The 17,665-nt window shown below is 33.6% G+C and overlaps 1 protein-coding gene across 2 annotated transcripts in view; it reads right to left on the bottom strand.

Annotated features, from left to right (window-relative positions):
- The window catches only part of LOC101249710 (electron transfer flavoprotein-ubiquinone oxidoreductase, mitochondrial), a 30,050-nt gene extending 13,356 nt beyond the window's left edge, over positions 1–16,694 (bottom strand). The window contains exons 1-7 of one of the 2 annotated variants that reach the window (XM_026028564.2): positions 16,256–16,694; positions 16,090–16,166; positions 15,033–15,142; positions 10,726–10,807; positions 10,542–10,650; positions 6,639–6,685; positions 6,465–6,539 (exon numbers count right to left, since the gene is read on the bottom strand). In XM_026028564.2, coding sequence (XP_025884349.2) covers positions 6,465–6,539; positions 6,639–6,685; positions 10,542–10,650; positions 10,726–10,807; positions 15,033–15,142; positions 16,090–16,166; positions 16,256–16,601 — 846 coding nt within the window. In that variant the 5' untranslated portion in view covers positions 16,602–16,694. The remainder of the gene's footprint in view (positions 1–6,464; positions 6,540–6,638; positions 6,686–10,541; positions 10,651–10,725; positions 10,808–15,032; positions 15,143–16,089; positions 16,167–16,255) is intronic. The other variant, XM_004251966.4, reaches the window with a different exon arrangement.
- Positions 16,695–17,665: the final 971 nt, after the last annotated feature.

Raw genomic sequence — 17,665 nt, 5'->3', positions numbered from 1 at the left:
CATTAGGATATATGGGTCCAAGTCGTGTCAGTTCTTCCTTAGACTTTCATTATTTTGTTACTTTTATTGATGACTATTCTCGATGCACGTGGTTATATTTAATGAAAAATAGATCTGGGTTATTCTCTATCTCTCAGAAATTTCATGCTAACATTCGCAATCAATTTGGTATTTCCATTAAGAAGTTAATTAGTGATAATGCCCGAGAATACTTCTCTACTTCTCTCTCTTTCTAATGTCATTCTAGGCATATTGCTTGTTGTGCACATACTCCTCAACAAAAATGGAGTTGCTGAGCGGAAGACATCTAATTGAATAGCTCAAACATTGTTCATTCACAATCATGTCCCTCTACATTTTTGGGGTGATGTTGCTGCTTGCTAATTAATCAATCACATGCCTTCATCTGTATTGCAGTATCAAAGTCCTTTACCGGGACCAAAATTTGTTTTCTCTTCCTCCACGTGTGTTTGCTTCCAATTGTTATGTTCATAACCTTACCCCCAGAAAAGATTAACTTCAACACAAGGCTTTTAAATGTGTCTTTCTTGGGTATTCTCGTCTATAAAAAGGTTGTAAATGCTTTGATCCCTCTACAATAAGTACTTGATTACTGTAGATGTTACTTTTTTGGTGACTTCTCCATATTCTTCTCCTAATACGAAAAATCAGAAGACCATAGCAGTCCTTCCCATTCCAACCCCAGCTCCACCTCCAACTCTTAAGGTCTATTGCCGACGACCTCAACCTCCTGCTGGACTTGCTAATCCAGTTGGTATTTCTAACTCTGATACAGGTGTACATAGCAATCTTGGTGACTCATTACCTGCTCCAACAATGTCTTCTGCTACAGTCGAGCACTTACCAATGATCTTCACATTGATCTTCGTGAAGGTACTAGAACCACTGCCAATCGAACTCTTGCTTATTCTTATTCAAGTTATCGTAGTTGTCACCTTCATATCATGCCCTTACTAGCATATTATCAGTCAAAGTTTCTAAGATTGTGGCAGAAGCACTAGTTCATCCAGGTTGGCGTCAAACTATGATTAAGGAGATGACTGTTTTGCATGATAATCGTACTTGAGAGTTTGTTCCTTTACCTTAAAGCAAAACCACAGTTGATTGTCGTCGGTATTCACAGTTAAGGTAGGTTTGGATGGAGCTATTGATCGTCTCAAAGCAAGACTAGTTGCTAAAGGATACACTCATAGTTATGGCATCGATTATGGAGATACTTCTTCACCAGTTGCCAAGATGGCTTCTGTCTGTCTTCTTATCGCTATGGCAGCAATGAATCATTGGCCCCTTTTTCAACTGGACATCAAAAATGCATTCCTACATGGAGAGCTTGCTAAAGAGGTATATATGAAGCAACCAATAGGGTTTGTTACTCAGGGGGAGTCTGGACTAGTTTGTAAACTTTGTCGGTCCCTCTATGGTCTCAAGCAGTCTCCTAGAGCATGGTTTGGTCGTTTTCGAGTTGTGTTGTCCAACAATGTGGAATGATCAGAACAGAAGTTGATCCCTCTGTATCATATAGGCGTTCATCTCATGGCAAACATATTTTTTTAATTGTTTATGTTGATGATATTGCTATCACAAGGATGATTATGAAGGTATTGATTGCTCAACTCAAACAACACCTCTCAAGTCACTTTCGACTAAGGATTTGGGCAAGTTGAAATACTTTCTGGGCATTGAAGTGGCACAATCTGGCCATGGTATTGCTATTATTCAAAGGAAATATGCCTTAGACATTCTGGAAGATGCTGGTATGTTGGATTGCAAACATGTGGCCAGTCCAGTGGATCCAAATACTAAGCTTATTCCAGGAAAGGGGGAGCCTCTAAAAGATCCTAGCAAATATCACAGACTTGTTAGACTTGTTGGCAGACTCAACTATCTTACGAGACATCTCATTTGTTGTAATTGTAGTTGGCCAAATTTTGCAATCAACTTGTGATAGACATTATCGCATCCTGCGATATATCAAAAGCTCCCCGGGACAAGGTTTATTTTTTGAAGACCAGGGACACACCAACATTGTTGGATATTCTGATGCAGATTGGGTAGGTCTCCTTCTGACAGGCGGTCCACTTCAGGTTATTGTAGTCTTATTGGAGGCAATCTAATCTTGGAAAAGTAAAAAGCAAGCTGACGTAGCTAGATCAGGTGTAAAGGCAGAATATCAAGCTATGGCACTAGCTACATGTGAGCTTATATGGTTGAGACAACTCCTCCAAGAATTGAAGATGGGAGGAGTTGAGCCTATGACATTGATTTGTGATAACCAAGTTGCACTACCTATCACTTCTAATGTAGTGTTCCATGGAACGAAGCACATTGAGATAGATTGTCACTTCATTCGAGAGAAGATTGAGACTGGATACATCACAACAAGTTTTGTCAACTCAAAAGATCAACTGGTGGATATTTTTACAAAATCACTCCAAGGATTCAGAATTGACTATATTTGCGGCAAACAAGGAGCATATGACCTATACACTCCATCGTGAGGCGGAGTGTTAATATATATTTGGATAGTCTAGTTATGACAATCTATCAATATGGTATGATTAAATAATCTAGATATGAGAATATTCCCTAATCTCTTAAATTAGGCAGTTAGGAGATTGTGTAATATTTTATTATCTTCGTTCCTATTTACATTACTAGTTACTGAGGACGTGCTTCGCACGTGTGTTTCATATGAATTTTTATAGATACGTTAGAATGACTAAAATCTCAAGAAAATATATATGTAAATTGTAATGAATAATAAAATGTATCATTTACAAAATTCAAAGACTTATGGCAATAAAACATTCATAGAAAACTAAATTAAGAAGTCTAAAAGAGTGAAAAAAACGACAAAAAGAAACTGAATATTTAAGAAAAAATACAATATAGACATTATTCTTAGAGTCTGTTTGGCTCAGCTTAAAAGCTGGTCAAACTGACTTAAAAGCTGGTTTTTGACTTATTTAGCTGTTTGGCCATACTCAAAATAACTTGTTTTAAGTTTAAATAAACTTATTTTAAGCCAAAAGTTAAAAGTTGTGGTAGGGGTGCTTTTTTTTTTTAGCTTATAAGCTGTTTTAAGTTGACCACATTTTTATCTTTTTGCCCTTAATATTTTTATACAATCTCCAAATAACGCACATAACCCTAACATCTCTTTCTTCCATTTTTCCCTTTTCACGTTTGACATAGCAACTTCAGCACTTTTATCCAAACGCATAACTGCTTATTTTAAAAATAAGTTTCAGCACATTCAAAAGTACTTTTTTAAAGCTTCTTTTATTAACCCCATCCAAATGGGCCCTTATAAGATTGATGTATATATAGATGAAAATATAAGTACAAAATTAGTACATAACTCTCTTAGTTTTTATCGACTCCTTTCATATCCTATCAAAATTCAAGAGTCTTCATCATCAGTTTTTACTATAGAATAAAAATAATAGCCTAATAATCTTGATAGGGGTTTCATGAGATAAAGAAGTTGAATTGATATAAATAGAATAGAAGGAATATCAAAAGATATCTTAAAGTTTTAGTTTAAATGTTTGGAGGTTATGAATATGAATAGATGAGAGTTATGAATATTAAGAGTATAAAAGTTAAATAAGTAATTAGAAAATAATGATAAATAAATGAAGAATATGGGAAAAAAATTAAAGTTAGCAAACCATGTAAAAAGAACAACTAAAGTTCTTATCATGTAATTAAGCATTAATGAATTTAAATTTGTGAAGCAAGAGTCATTCTTTAATAATAATCAAGAGGACATTATCAATGTGCGTCTCCATTTTGTAGATTTGCACCCTTTAAATTATTAAATTTCGTTATTTATCATAAAGGATAATACTTTATTCACATCAATTTTATTATTCATGAGAGGGGGGTTAAGGAAAAAGTTATAAGAAGAGGGAAAGAAAAGAAATTTAGGAAAAGATTTAAAAAAAAATTATAACTATTATATATATATAGATTATAGATGATAAATATTAATAAATTAGATATTTAATCAGGAATTAATCTTAGGAAGTCTAAAAGTCATTAACATTTAATTAAATTTATACAATCAAATATTTAAATATTTTATAATAATTGAATTTATAGAAAGGGTAAAATCGTAATTCAACTTTCAACTTTTTTGTTCATGCTTTTAGTAATATATGATTAAAAAAAATTATAACTATTATATATATATATATAGATTATAGATTATAGATGATAAATATTAATAAATTAGATATTTAATAAGGAATTAATCTTAGGAAGTCTAAAAGTCATTAACATTTAATTAAATTTATACAATCAAATATTTAAATATTTTATAATAATTGAATTTATAGAAAGGGTAAAATCGTAATTCAACTTTCAACTTTTTTGTTCATGCTTTTAGTAATACAAGTTTCTGAGGACGTGCTTCGCACGTGTGTTTCATATGAATTTTTATAGATACGTTAGAATGACTAAAATCTCATGAAAATATATATGTAAATTATAATGAATCATAAAATGTATCATTTACAAAATTCAAAGACTTACGGCAATAAAACATTCATAGAAAATTAAATTAAGAAGTCTAAAAGAGTGAAAAAAACGACAAAAAGAAACTGAATATTTAAGAAAAAATACAATATAGACATTATTCTTAGAGTCTGTTTGGCTCAGCTTAAAAGCTGGTCAAACTGACTTAAAAGCTGGTTTTTGACTTATTTAGCTGTTTGGCCATACTCAAAATAACTTGTTTTAAGTTTAAAAAAACTTATTTTAAGCCAAAAGTTAAAAGTTGTGGTAGGGGTGCTTTTTTTTTTAGCTTATAAGTTGTTTTAAGTTGACCACATTTTTATCTTTTTTCCCTTAATATTTTTATACAATCTCCAAATAACGCACATAACCCTAACATCTCTTTCTTCCATTTTTCCCTTTTCACGTTTGGCATAGCAACTTCAGCACTTTTATCCAAACGCATAACTGCTTATTTTAAAAATAAGTTTCAGCACATTCAAAAGTACTTTTTTAAAGCTTCTTTTATTAACCCCATCCAAATGGGCCCTTATAAGATTGATGTATATATAGATGAAAATATAAGTACAAAATTAGTACATAACTCTCTTAGTTTTTATCGACTCTTTTCATATCCTATAAAAATTCAAAAGTCTTCATCATCAGTTTTTACTATAGAATAAAAATAATAGCCTAATAATCTTGATAGGGGTTTCATGAGATAAAGAAGTTGAATTGATATAAATAGAATAGAAGGAATACCAAAAGATATCTTAAAGTTTTAGTTTAAATGTTTGGAGGTTATGAATATGAATAGATGAGAGTTATGAATATTTAGAGTATAAAAGTTAAATAAGTAATTAGAAAATAATGATAAATAAATGAAGAATATGGGAAAAAAATTAAAGTTAGCAAACCATGTAAAAAGAACAACTAAAGTTCTTATCATGTAATTAAGCATTAATGAATTTAAATTTGTGAAGCTAGAGTCATTCTTTAATAATAATCAAGAGGACATTATCAATGTGCATCTCCATTTTGTAGATTTGCACCCTTTAAATTATTAAATTTCGTTATTTATCATAAAGGATAATACTTTATTCACATCAATTTTATTATTCATGAGAGGGGGGGTTAAGGAAAAAGTTATAAGAAGAGGGAAAGAAAAGAAATTTAGGAAAAGATTTAAAAAAAATTATAACTATTATATATATATAGATTATAGATGATAAATATTAATAAATTAGATATTTAATCAGGAATTAATCTTAGGAAGTCTAAAAGTCATTAACATTTAATTAAATTTATACAATCAAATATTTAAATATTTTATAATAATTGAATTTATAGAAAGGGTAAAATCGTAATTCAACTTTCAACTTTTTTGTTCATGCTTTTAGTAATATATGATTAAAAAAAAATTATAACTATTATATATATATATAGATTATAGATGATAAATATTAATAAATTAGATATTTAATTAGGAATTAATCTTAGGAAGTCTAAAAGTCATTAACATTTAATTAAATTTATACAATCAAATATTTAAATATTTTATAATAATTGAATTTATAGAAAGGGTAAAATCGTAATTCAACTTTCAACTTTTTTGTTCATGCTTTTAGTAATATATGATGATGATATGATATGATGTGTAAAAGCTCTTTAATCCCATCAACTTGAGGGAACGATCCATCAATTAAATTCTCAATATTATCTCTTCTTCTAATTTTGCAATTATCTCCGGTGTAAGTTGCAAGTTGGTGAATTTGCATTTTCTGCATACCCATGAATTCCCCCACCCCCCAGCCCCTTAGTTGTGATCAGGAGACTTCCGAGATCACGTTGGTGAGCTTTATGATTGCCAGGATGAATCAGTAATTATATAGACGTTTTTGCATCAAGATAGAGTAAAGAAAAGAGAGTCAGAAGAAAATTACCTCTTTGATTCCTAAAGCATAGGTTTGATGTTGCCCCTGCCCTTTCTCTCTCAAGTTGTACTTCTTGATTAATTTCTGACAGGATAAAAAGGTCAACGGTCGGTGCTGAACTTCAAATGATGTATAGGACATAAAAATAGTTGATAGAGACGAAAGAATAAACCTTCTGCATACCTCTGATAAAGATCCTCTACATCCTTCTGCCAGGAGAGTAACACGCCCTACACACCATCATAGAAAACAGGGGTTAGTAAACTAGGAAGTACGGGTAATGAGCCAAATGGTGTAGCGTCCCTCAAACTTTTTAATTTGTTTGGGCTTAATACATGCTTAGTTACATGTTAAATGATGAATAATATATGTGGAAGATACCATATGTTACTGTAAATATTGTTGAGATAAAGATACATGTGTTGTGTGAATGATTTTTGGAATGTATTGAAGTGGTATTGTAGCTAAAGTGGGAAGATTATAGAGTTCTGATATGAAAATCATTCTCAGGCGATTCACACCATACTTGTGCATCGTATAGCTGTTGCACAAAGGTCATTCTTGGCCTGGACAGTTTCATGATATAACGCAAGTAACGCGTGAAACGTGATCCTCACCAAGGCCAAAAAGGTGAGGCGGGACAGTGAAAGAGAGTTGTGTAACACTACAGCTCAATATGAACAATTATATCTCAGGGAAATAATCAGGATGCATGACTGGTAATCCAATGTCGATTATATCATACAGAAGTGCAGTTCACCACACCCTTCTGGTAATCGCGGTTGAGTCCCACATCGGTTATTAAAGGGATGTGTTGTCTGATTCGCTTTAATGGTCCTGGGAAATCCTCCTCTCATGAGCAAGCTTTTGGGAATGAGTTAGGCCCAAGATCATTTTCTTTAATAACCCTTTCGAGCGGATTTTGGAACACAAGTAAACTTGAGCACGTTTATCACCCTTAGACCGACATGAAAACTGAAAGACCTACTCAACCACTTGAGGATATGCATGGGCATGTGCCATCGACTTCGGTAGCAATTAGGATGAGCATCTCCGGATTAATAGAGCTTGCTTATAACAATATCTATAAGGGAGCATCAAAATGGCGCCATTCGAATTATCATATGGGTGTCAGTATATATCTTCTTTTGGATATTTTGAACAGTCGGAAGCCAAACTTCTTGGCTCAGATCTTGTACAAGAATCCTTGGAGAAAGTTAGACATGATTAAGAGTCTTAGAATAGCAGAAAGTTGTGAAAATTCCTGTTTGCCATTGGACAAGAGGCACCGAGAGGTCGAGTTCATGGTTGACAACTATATGTTTTTTGAAGATTTCACCGATGAAAAAGGTAATGAGGTTTGGTAAGAATGGTAACTTGATTTGAGGTTCATTGGGTTATATGAAATTCTCACACAGATTGAAACATGACCTATCAACCTGCCTTGCTACCAGAGTTGTAATCAAACCTCCTTGCATCTATCCTATGAAACTCTGGGAGTGATCCTTCATGTGTTGTTCGATCTTAGACTATGGAACTTGATGAGAAACCATCATATGAAGAAGTTCCTGTGGCATACAATTTTTGTTTTTTTTTTGAGAACTTAAGTTCGTATGTTGGTATACTTGATAGGCAAGTTCACAAATTCAAAACAAACGAGGTTGTTGGCTTAGCATCACTAGCAGCATTGGAGCCTCTATATCAGTGTCTCACCTTTTGTATGAAGATGACACACAAATATTCTGTGGGCAGAGAAATTTTAGCAGCATTATCTTGATCTATCCCTTCTTATTTTTATTATTTCAGGTCCCATATATTTATATGCTAAAAAGCATGTTGTCTCCAGTGAATGAGGTGCCTACCCGGAGTAATTTAGCTGGCATAATGTGTTGTGGCATTGGCACGTTGCCTACAATATATCTAGGATTGCCTCTGCAAGCCAAATACTAGTCAGAGGAAGTATGGAGTGGAGCAACTGAAAAAGTGGAGAAAAAACTGGCTGCTTGGCAAATTCAATATCTTTCACTGTGGGGAAGAGTGACTCTAATCAACAGCGTCCTTGACAGTATTCATACTTGCATTATATCTCTTTTTCCAATGCCGAGCAAAGTCCTTCAAAAACTTGACAAACTGGGAAGATCCTTCCTCTGGGAAGGAAACAGGCCACAAATTCCCCCTGGTGGAATGGCCTTACTGTAATTCATCAAAAAATACAGGGCGGACTGGGGATAAGAGACTTGGCTAAGCACAACAAATGTCTGCTACTGAAATGGTTATGAAGGTATGGGCAAGAGGGTCCAGTTGTGAGAGCCAAGTATGGCCATCAGGACAATTGGAGCACTGGGAGAGCTAGAGCCTCACATGGAGTGGGTCCTTGGAAGCACATTAAAAACTTGGATTATTTCTAGCAAGACATCTTTTTCAAGATTGGCAGTGGTTCTAAGGTGAAATTCTAGATAGAGAACTGGCTTGGTGACTCCACTTTGCAAGTCATGTACCCATCTCTTTTTCTATTAGCCAGTAACCCCAATTCCATGGTGGAGGAAATTAGATCAGGCAGCACATGGGATGTTTAATTTAGGAGGAATATGGAAGATTGGGAGCTATATGATGTATTTGATCTGTTGGAAAGATCAAATAGTTGTACAGTTGATAGCCAAAGCTCTGACAGAAGGACATGGGGCAGTTCCAGGGAGGGTACATACAGTGTAAAGGCAGGCTATCACCAGATGTGCTCACGGAATGAGTTATTAGCCTGGAAGTTAATTTGGAGAACAAAATTACCCCCAAAAGTAAGTTGTTTCACATGGACAGCACTAAAAGGGGCCATCCTGACTCAAGCCAATCTATGTAGAAGAAACTTCAGCTTGTGAATGGATGTTATGTGTGCTTAACTTGAAATCTATCAACCATCTTTTTTTGCATTGCCCAGTGGCTGCTATCCTCTGGCACATGTTCCTATCAGTATTTGGTCTCAATTGGACACAACCCCAGAGTATCAAGGAAGCTGTTAAAAGTTGAAACTTTTGGAAAGTCGGCAAAGGTGTCAAGATCATCAAGCAAATGATCCCAAGTTGTATTATCTGGAGTGTGGACAGAAAGGAATAGAAGATGTTTTGATGGATTTCAACTCCTAACTCAGTAATTAAGGCTAGGTGTCTACTACAGCTTTTTAGTTGCAGTAATAATGCTCCTGTAAATGATGTTGTTTCTTTTGTAGATTTCATTGGCTCTGTGAGCTAGCTTAACAGCCTACTTTTGCTTTTGGTTAGCTCCGATGCTTATAGAACTTTTTCTCTTTGGAGCTAACATCACTTTTTGTAATCTTTGCATCTTCTTGATGCCAGCAATACGACATGTTACTTCATCAAAAAAGAGTAAACTAGGAAATTAGAGGACACGGAAACAAGATATCCTCACCTATGCCAAAGCAAAGTATTTGAGGATGACTGTTCCTAAGTGGGAGAATATTGCTCCCTACAAAACTTTAATTTGTTTAACCTTAATACATGCTTAATTATGTTCATAAGTGATGGATAATATGTGTGGATGATATCATTTGTGTGGAACATGTTGATTACATTCTACCCTCCACAGATCCTACTTTAGTGGACTATACTGGGTATGGTGTTGTTGTGGTTGATTTTACCATCTGAGTTACCTTTCTGCCCTATAAAGCTCCATATGAATAGCATCATGTTCCAACTGATACTGATTGAACTGATGTTCCAGTTTGGTATTGTTGGCAATTAGTTTCCACAGCACACACAAATACTCACCACAAACTTCTGGAACAATTAAACTGAACTGGGGTGTTGTAATGTAAGTACTGAGATATTTGATTAACTCCCTCTATAATCTTATAGGGCACAAATAACATTAATGATTATATTCAATTTACTTGAATTATAGAGTCAACTCACAGATCAAAATTGTTACTGGGGATAGTTGATGTTAAAATAAAGGGAGATTTGTAACTTCCATTAGATAGTCATCTAAAAACTGCAGTAACTGTGGACAGAATGTAAATTTGGAGAACTTCTTTGCAGAAAATAAACAAGGAAAAAAATGAGTAACAGAACTTGCCCTTCAGTGCAACACCATGCTGGTAGTTCTCTTTTCTGGAACCATCCTTAGCCACTCCCATATCATTAGTAGCAATACCAGTAACCTCGTTGTGTTCGTTGCATAAAATCTGAAATGTTTCTAGCTTAGCAAGGAAATATCAAAAAAAAAATAATGAAATAATCCAGAATAGTGAGGCTAATACCTCACTAGCAGCAAAACCTGGGTATATTTCAACTCCTAGCTGTTCAGCTTTCTGCCCCAACCAACGTACCAACTGACCCAAACTGCATTACCATGATTCTAAAGATTTAACATACACGGAAAACTCGTAACTACATCAGCAAATTGTGCATTCCTTTAAAGAAGAAAAGCATGCACATTTCTGTCTGTATGATGATATCGGAGGGTGTATGGACCACCAAGTATGATATCATGGCCTAATGGTATTAACACTGTTTTACCCTGTGCGCACCCAAAGGGTAGCGGCTGCGGGTTTCCCTTGTTATAAAAAAAAGTATGTAAGTGGGGATTCGCATCTAGTGCTTCAGTTACATATTTGCAAAGGAACTGCACTCGCTTCCCTTCTCACGTAACAAATGTCAAATACAAGGATACACCTATCAAGCACCAGTCAAGACCAAATCGGACCATGTTAACCATTGGACTAGTTCCTTACCCTTCCAAATACTGTTACCCCACTCAAACAATGTGTATATGAAAATGCTCTGTCCAAGCAACCATTCTCTATAAGTTGAAGCTTCATGGTTAGTAAAACATCACAGAAGTGCAATTGTGTGATGTTTCAAAAAAAAAATTAGTAGTATTTGAAGTTAAGATGGAAAAAAAAGGTATTTGGAAGTTGAAGTTGTGTTTGAGCATGCAGTCGCTTGAAAAAATATTGAAGTTTTGTGAAGAAAAAAATTACTTGAAAACTTTTTTTCAAGTTTGGAGTGAAAAATTGACGCAAAGCATAGCCAAATTGGTTTTCTGAAAGAAAAAAAAAAGAAAAATTTCATGTCCAAACAGATCCTGAGTTGGAAATGCTCATCCACGACATACTTTGCTACTTTTCAATCATCAAAAGTACTGCATTCCATTCAAGACATATTTCCATATCTTAAAATTGTCCTTGATACATCTGCAAATTAGTTGATCAAGGACTTTGTGGCCAATCTTTTTTTTTAAAATACTAGGAGAGAAAAGATTAGGAATGAACACATCTGCCACAAGGTAGGAGTGGCTCCGATAGAGGGCAAGATGCGGGAAACGAGGTTGAGATGGTTCGGGCATGTGCAGAGAAGATGTATGGATAACCCAACGCGGACGTGTGAGAGGTTGACTATGGATAGTTTGAAGAGAGGTCGAGGTAGGCCAAAGAGATATTGCGGGTCATCGGAGGTTATGAAGGACAAAGTTTAGACAGAACATGTTGCTGCTTTAGCTTACTAAGAACATGACCATAGATGGGAGATTATGCGGGAAACGGAGCAGGATATAAAGATAGTTAGATAATTAAGTGTAGTCGTAGTTGTACTTCGATTAGACATTATTTCTTGCCCTTTGACTATTAGTTGTACAATTAGGCGTAGTATTACTCTTGTAGTTTTTTTTTCTTTGAGTTTGGTTATTCTCAATTGTTTATGTACTTCAATTATTGTTTTGTCTTGTTATGACTACTACTTAGGATTGGATCTCTATTATTTCTCTCTGTACTGCTTTGGACTATTTCTTTCCTTAGTTGAGAGTCTATCTAATACAACATCTTTACCTGTAAGATAAAGGTAAGGTCTGTGTACACTTTACCCTCCCCACACCCACTTTGTGGAATTACAATGAGTATGTTGCTGGTGGTGGTGATGTCCAGGCCAGCTTGAGTGCAACTTGACTAATTCCATGGGACACATGTTATCTCTCACTAGCACATGTATTTGGTTACACTATCCACCAAGGTTGGGATATAGGAAGGGACTGTGGCCAATTGAATTACCAACTTTACTTAACACTCTGTTTGAATCATTGTTAACCATACTTTCATAATGTATTGTATTGTATTGTACTCTATTGTACTGTATTGTATGATAGATACAATGTTTGGATAGACTGCATTGTTTGTTGTTGTTTAATAACATTTTAATTGTTTGATTTGATTGTATCGTACTGTATTGTAATTTATAAATTTACTAAAATATCCTTAATTATTCTAGGGTAGGAGGTTTGAATAGAATTAAATAATATAAGGTAAAGGGTAAAATAGTATTTTGAAATATTATGTAAAGATATAATTGAAAAAGAAATTAAGTAACAACGGGAAGACACCAAATCGGTTGTTCCATAAAATAGGGGTTTTCATTGTTACGTAAAAATGAAATTTAACAATACAATATAATACAATACATTATAAGTAACAATCAAAACAAACATTGTAGATATAGTAACGATACAATATAATACTATAGGTAACAACGATCCAAACAGAGTGTAATTCATTTGCAAACACATCCAACTTTTCCTTCACCGACTAGTAGAGCCCCTTCAATACTAGCAGGACCTTATTGTTGTCTTTGCTCCTCTTCTTTTGGTTTGTGCTTCTTTTTTAACTTATGTTAATCTCTCTAACTTTCTTTTTGGGTGTGTATGTTCATATTTTTTTCATTTTCCGCCCTTGATAATTAATATGCACAAGCTACCAAAAAAAAAAAACAATGCACAAGCTACATTGATGTCCTTTAATTATATCAGTATCAAATAGAACACGATCTCAACCTTGCACGCATGATATGCCTTGAAATGAGGGCACATCCTATGTACTTTAATTGAAGTTCCATATGTTTTTATGTGTTTTAGTGTTAGAATGTTGTTTTATAGGTTTTAGAAGTAGGAATGGCTAAAAGGAGGAAAAGGTTTTTTAAAATGTCAAAAGGAGGGGCTTCCACGATTGTAGATCAACCCGTGAGTTGTGGATCCACTCGTAGAAAGAATCGGAGAAGGTGTCAAAAGGACCATGCATGATTGGTCAATGTACAATGGGAAGTACGGAGATGTATGTCACATTCATGGCCCGTACATGCATAGCATATCAAGCCGGAGGACCTACGACTGGACTTACAGATCACGTATTAATATACATTAAGTAGTTCAATACACAATGAAGATTCAAATACCCTAAAGAGCCATTGACAGCAAGCTTAAGGGCAAACCATGTCTGCAGGCAATTCTAAGTTGCTAGGATTCCGAATTTATGGACTATTATAAATAGTTTTCATAGAGTTATTTTGTCAGGGAACTCCGCATAATTTCTAGTTTGGAGTTTTGGAGTTCTAGTTCCAATATTTTCTCTCTCTAGATTACAAGTCGTGTGAAGAACAAAGAACAGTGTTATTTCTTTATTGTTCATATTCAAAGTAAGTTATGAATTTATTCAATTATTATTCTTGTAGTTTATCTTCATTCATCAGTAACTAAATCTCTCTACTGAGGTTGTGAACCAAATGAGGGTGAAGCGTTCATAGGTTTTTGTGTGTTGCATGATTTTTGGAAATTAAGACATCAACCTTCTTCTTGCTTTTATTGGTTGATAGTTGCAAACATAAACATGCACCATAGTATCTTAATTTTGCTTGGAAAAGCAGATCAAGGTTTAGTAGAAAAAGCGTGACCTCAAGGCACTAACTTGTTAAATAGATTTGTTTAATGCTAAGTTGAATTTACATGAATAATCCATCGTTCTTATCGGAATAACTCATACAGGTGGGAACATCCCATTGAGATAAATCATTCAAATCTTGAAAAGATCGAGTGATGGTTTAAGGACTGAGTGCATATCTAAAAACCTAATAATCCGTAATATCATCAAACCGAAGAGCGGTGCCTTCTGGAAATACAAGCTTAGTGCTTTAATCATATAGTTTAATATCTCAAAGTTAGTAATTACTGCAATTCTTAGTCTAAAGTTAAACAGATTCTTTTCGACTCCTATAGAAAAGAAATTAGACTGTCAATCTAGTATTTGGATGTGGTATTTCTCCCTATTCCCTGTGGGATTTAACCCCAACCTTGTTTGGGTTACTATATTTGCATATGACCGTGTTACAACATCTTAAGGTGTAATTTTGAGTGTATCAATGCACCAACGCCATGGCATCACATTCAAAAAACCACACCTAAAACATAACCTAATGGTTGTTAAAAATCTCTGTGGTGACACATAGCACGGACTGATACATGAACTCATAAAATGCCATGCCTAAATTCCCAATCTGGTAAATTGGAATCCTATAAGGCTTCTGATTGATTTCTTCCACATCCTACGTGCTGGAGATCAAAACAAGCAGTTAAATGGCTGATACTGCATTAGCTGTGCAGTAGGAAGTTTGATTATGGATGTGACAACTTCTTCCAAGGGAATAATAATAATAAATATAGAGGAAACCAAGACTAGCAATTTTAGGCAAAGGAGTAATATCATTATATGCTCACTTAATCCATGTTTCAAAGTAGATACAAAAGTACCTTATGACATAGTTTCCCTTATTGTCAAATGGGCTTGGAAGTGAAAAGGCACGATTTTCCGTAAGCAGCCAAAAGTTATCAGAGGTAACAGGGACATCAATGGGAGCCTGCTATCAGAAACGGAGCTTTAGCAAATGATGGTATTACAAATGATATAAATAAAGCCACAGAAACCAAATTCTTATTTCGAACTTCATTTTCAGAATAAAAAAGTAAATAAAGACCCATTTATTACAATTCAGACTTGCCCAAGTTAAAATACTACATTCAGTTCTGAATAGTAACTGTTTGAATACAAGTATTAAAATGGAATTAATCAATTTATTATGCATAAATAATCACATGAACTATCTATGTCCGGAAAGAGCCTTTTCAAGCAGATGGCTGCCGAAACATCCAACCCTTGCCAAGTTCCTTTCCTAGCAGTGTGAAGTGTAAAAACAAGGTGAAGAAAATGTAAAGTAGAACTGAAATTAAAATAAATTGAATCAAATTCAGCACAAAAGAAAAACAATTTTATACATCACTGACATAATTAGCATCTGTATACCAGGTAGAAACATAATACCAAAATGTAAGAATTATGTCAAACAAGGCAGCTGAATTTGTATACCTATTATTTCAAACTAATAACCAGGGGCTTTGCAAGAGGGTTTCACTTGGTTCACATGAATGCATGCTCCCCTCCCGAAACTATATATGTATTATATTTTTTTAAAATATTTAAATATAGATGTGTAAATCCATACTCACGCGAAGTATTGTATAATGCATTGAAGATTGGGTTCATCTCTCTAAATGAGGTTAGAAATTTGAATGTTATAACTATCTTGTTTTATTGTTCTTTCTAAAATTAGATAACACCTCTCTTGGTGGTTATTGATAGCACTTTATATATATGTATAATTCAAAATTTTCAAGTTTGTCACATCGGAAATTTCTAATTTTTGTAGCTCTATTTTTTCCTAATAGTGCACCATCATCTAGAAATCATGGATATGCGTCTGCTAATAACATATGAGATTAGAGAGAAATGTTTGATATTGTAAAAGGTTACCTCTTCCTCTTTCCAATGGGGAACGAGTTCATCGAGTGCCCGTGGCTCAAATACATTTCCTGACAAGATATGAGCACCTGTAGAATGAAATCAATAATCAGCAGGGACAAAACAATGAATCACTTCAAGCCATATCCATTTAAAAAAAAAAAAAAAAAAAACCTACCCACTTCAGCTCCTTTCTCAACAACACAAACTGATAAATCAACATCCTTTTGTTGGCACAATTGTTTGAGCTTAATAGCAGCTGATAACCCAGCTGGTCCAGCTCCAACAATCACCACATCATAATTCATAGTTTCTCTATCTGATTCACTACTATAACTCCTAAATCCACTTCGACCCCATAAAACCCGATTTCCATTTCCGTTTTTTGGCTTATGAATTTTTTTAGAAATTTCATTTCTTGAATTTGAGACTAAATTGGATGAACATGCTGATTTATACAGAATTGAATTAGATAATAGGGGTATTAATTTGGATTTTGAGGAAGAATTGATGAACTTATACATGATGACTTTGTGACTGCAAACTGATTTCAATACTTCTCTTTTCTTTTTTAATGAAAACTTAAACAATATGAAATTGGCCAAACTGTAGTCGTATTTTTTATTGGGTAAATCGTATAAATATGTTATATCAAAAAAAATATTTATCATTTATGATAATATAATTTTTCTAATTGATTATAATAAATTTTTTAAATAAAAAGAAGTATCAACGCTTCGCCTCTTTTGATACCTTTTTTATTTTTCTCCTCTTCTTCTTTTTATTTTATTTTATTTCTTCTTCTCTTTTTTGTCATTTTTTATCTTTCTCCTCCTCTTATTCTTTTTATTTCTTTCCATTAAAACTTTTCTTTAAATAACTTTTCTCAAAATTAATTTTTATTCATTTTTTACTATTTTTTTCAAAATCACGACGAATAGAGGAATAAATAATCAAAAACTTGTATAAAATTATATTTTCAAGTAGAAATTTAAAATCTCTAAAATCACAGCAGCAAGAGTTTACCATTAATAGTCATTATAAAGCTTCAAATTTAAAATTCATTATTTGAACTTTACGAATTTACAGTTTGGATAGGTTGTTCCTACAAATAATTGAAAATGACGTTTGGAGTTTCTATCTCAATTTTAACAAGGTTTGGTTAAGTTTATACAGTTGATTTTAGGAGAAATATTAGACTAAAATTTGAAAAATGTGAAATTTACGAAATTGTATGGCAATTGCATAAAAATTGTATTAGACATGTTTCATAATTGTATTACACTTGTATTTAAATAATTTGAATAACACATTTATAACATAGACACAATACATTTGCAATGCACATTGCAAACATCGCTCTTTTTCTTAGTGATACAAATCAAAAAATTTATACGATATATATATTACACGTTTTATCATGAATAGTACATTTATAATACATATTGCACACTTTACTTCTTTAGGTAACACACTAATAATACATTTAGAAGACACATGCATTATACTTATTACAGCGGTCACTCATTTTTTTAGTGATATAAATTAAAATAATATACAATACATATGATATAAATTTTATTCGTGA

The sequence above is a fragment of the Solanum lycopersicum genome, chromosome 12, assembly GCF_036512215.1.
Source record: "Solanum lycopersicum chromosome 12, SLM_r2.1".
In the NCBI taxonomy this organism is placed as follows: Eukaryota; Viridiplantae; Streptophyta; class Magnoliopsida; order Solanales; family Solanaceae; genus Solanum; species Solanum lycopersicum.
The sequence above is the reverse complement of the archived record's forward strand: the minus strand, read 5'-3'. Positions and strand labels throughout refer to the sequence as shown.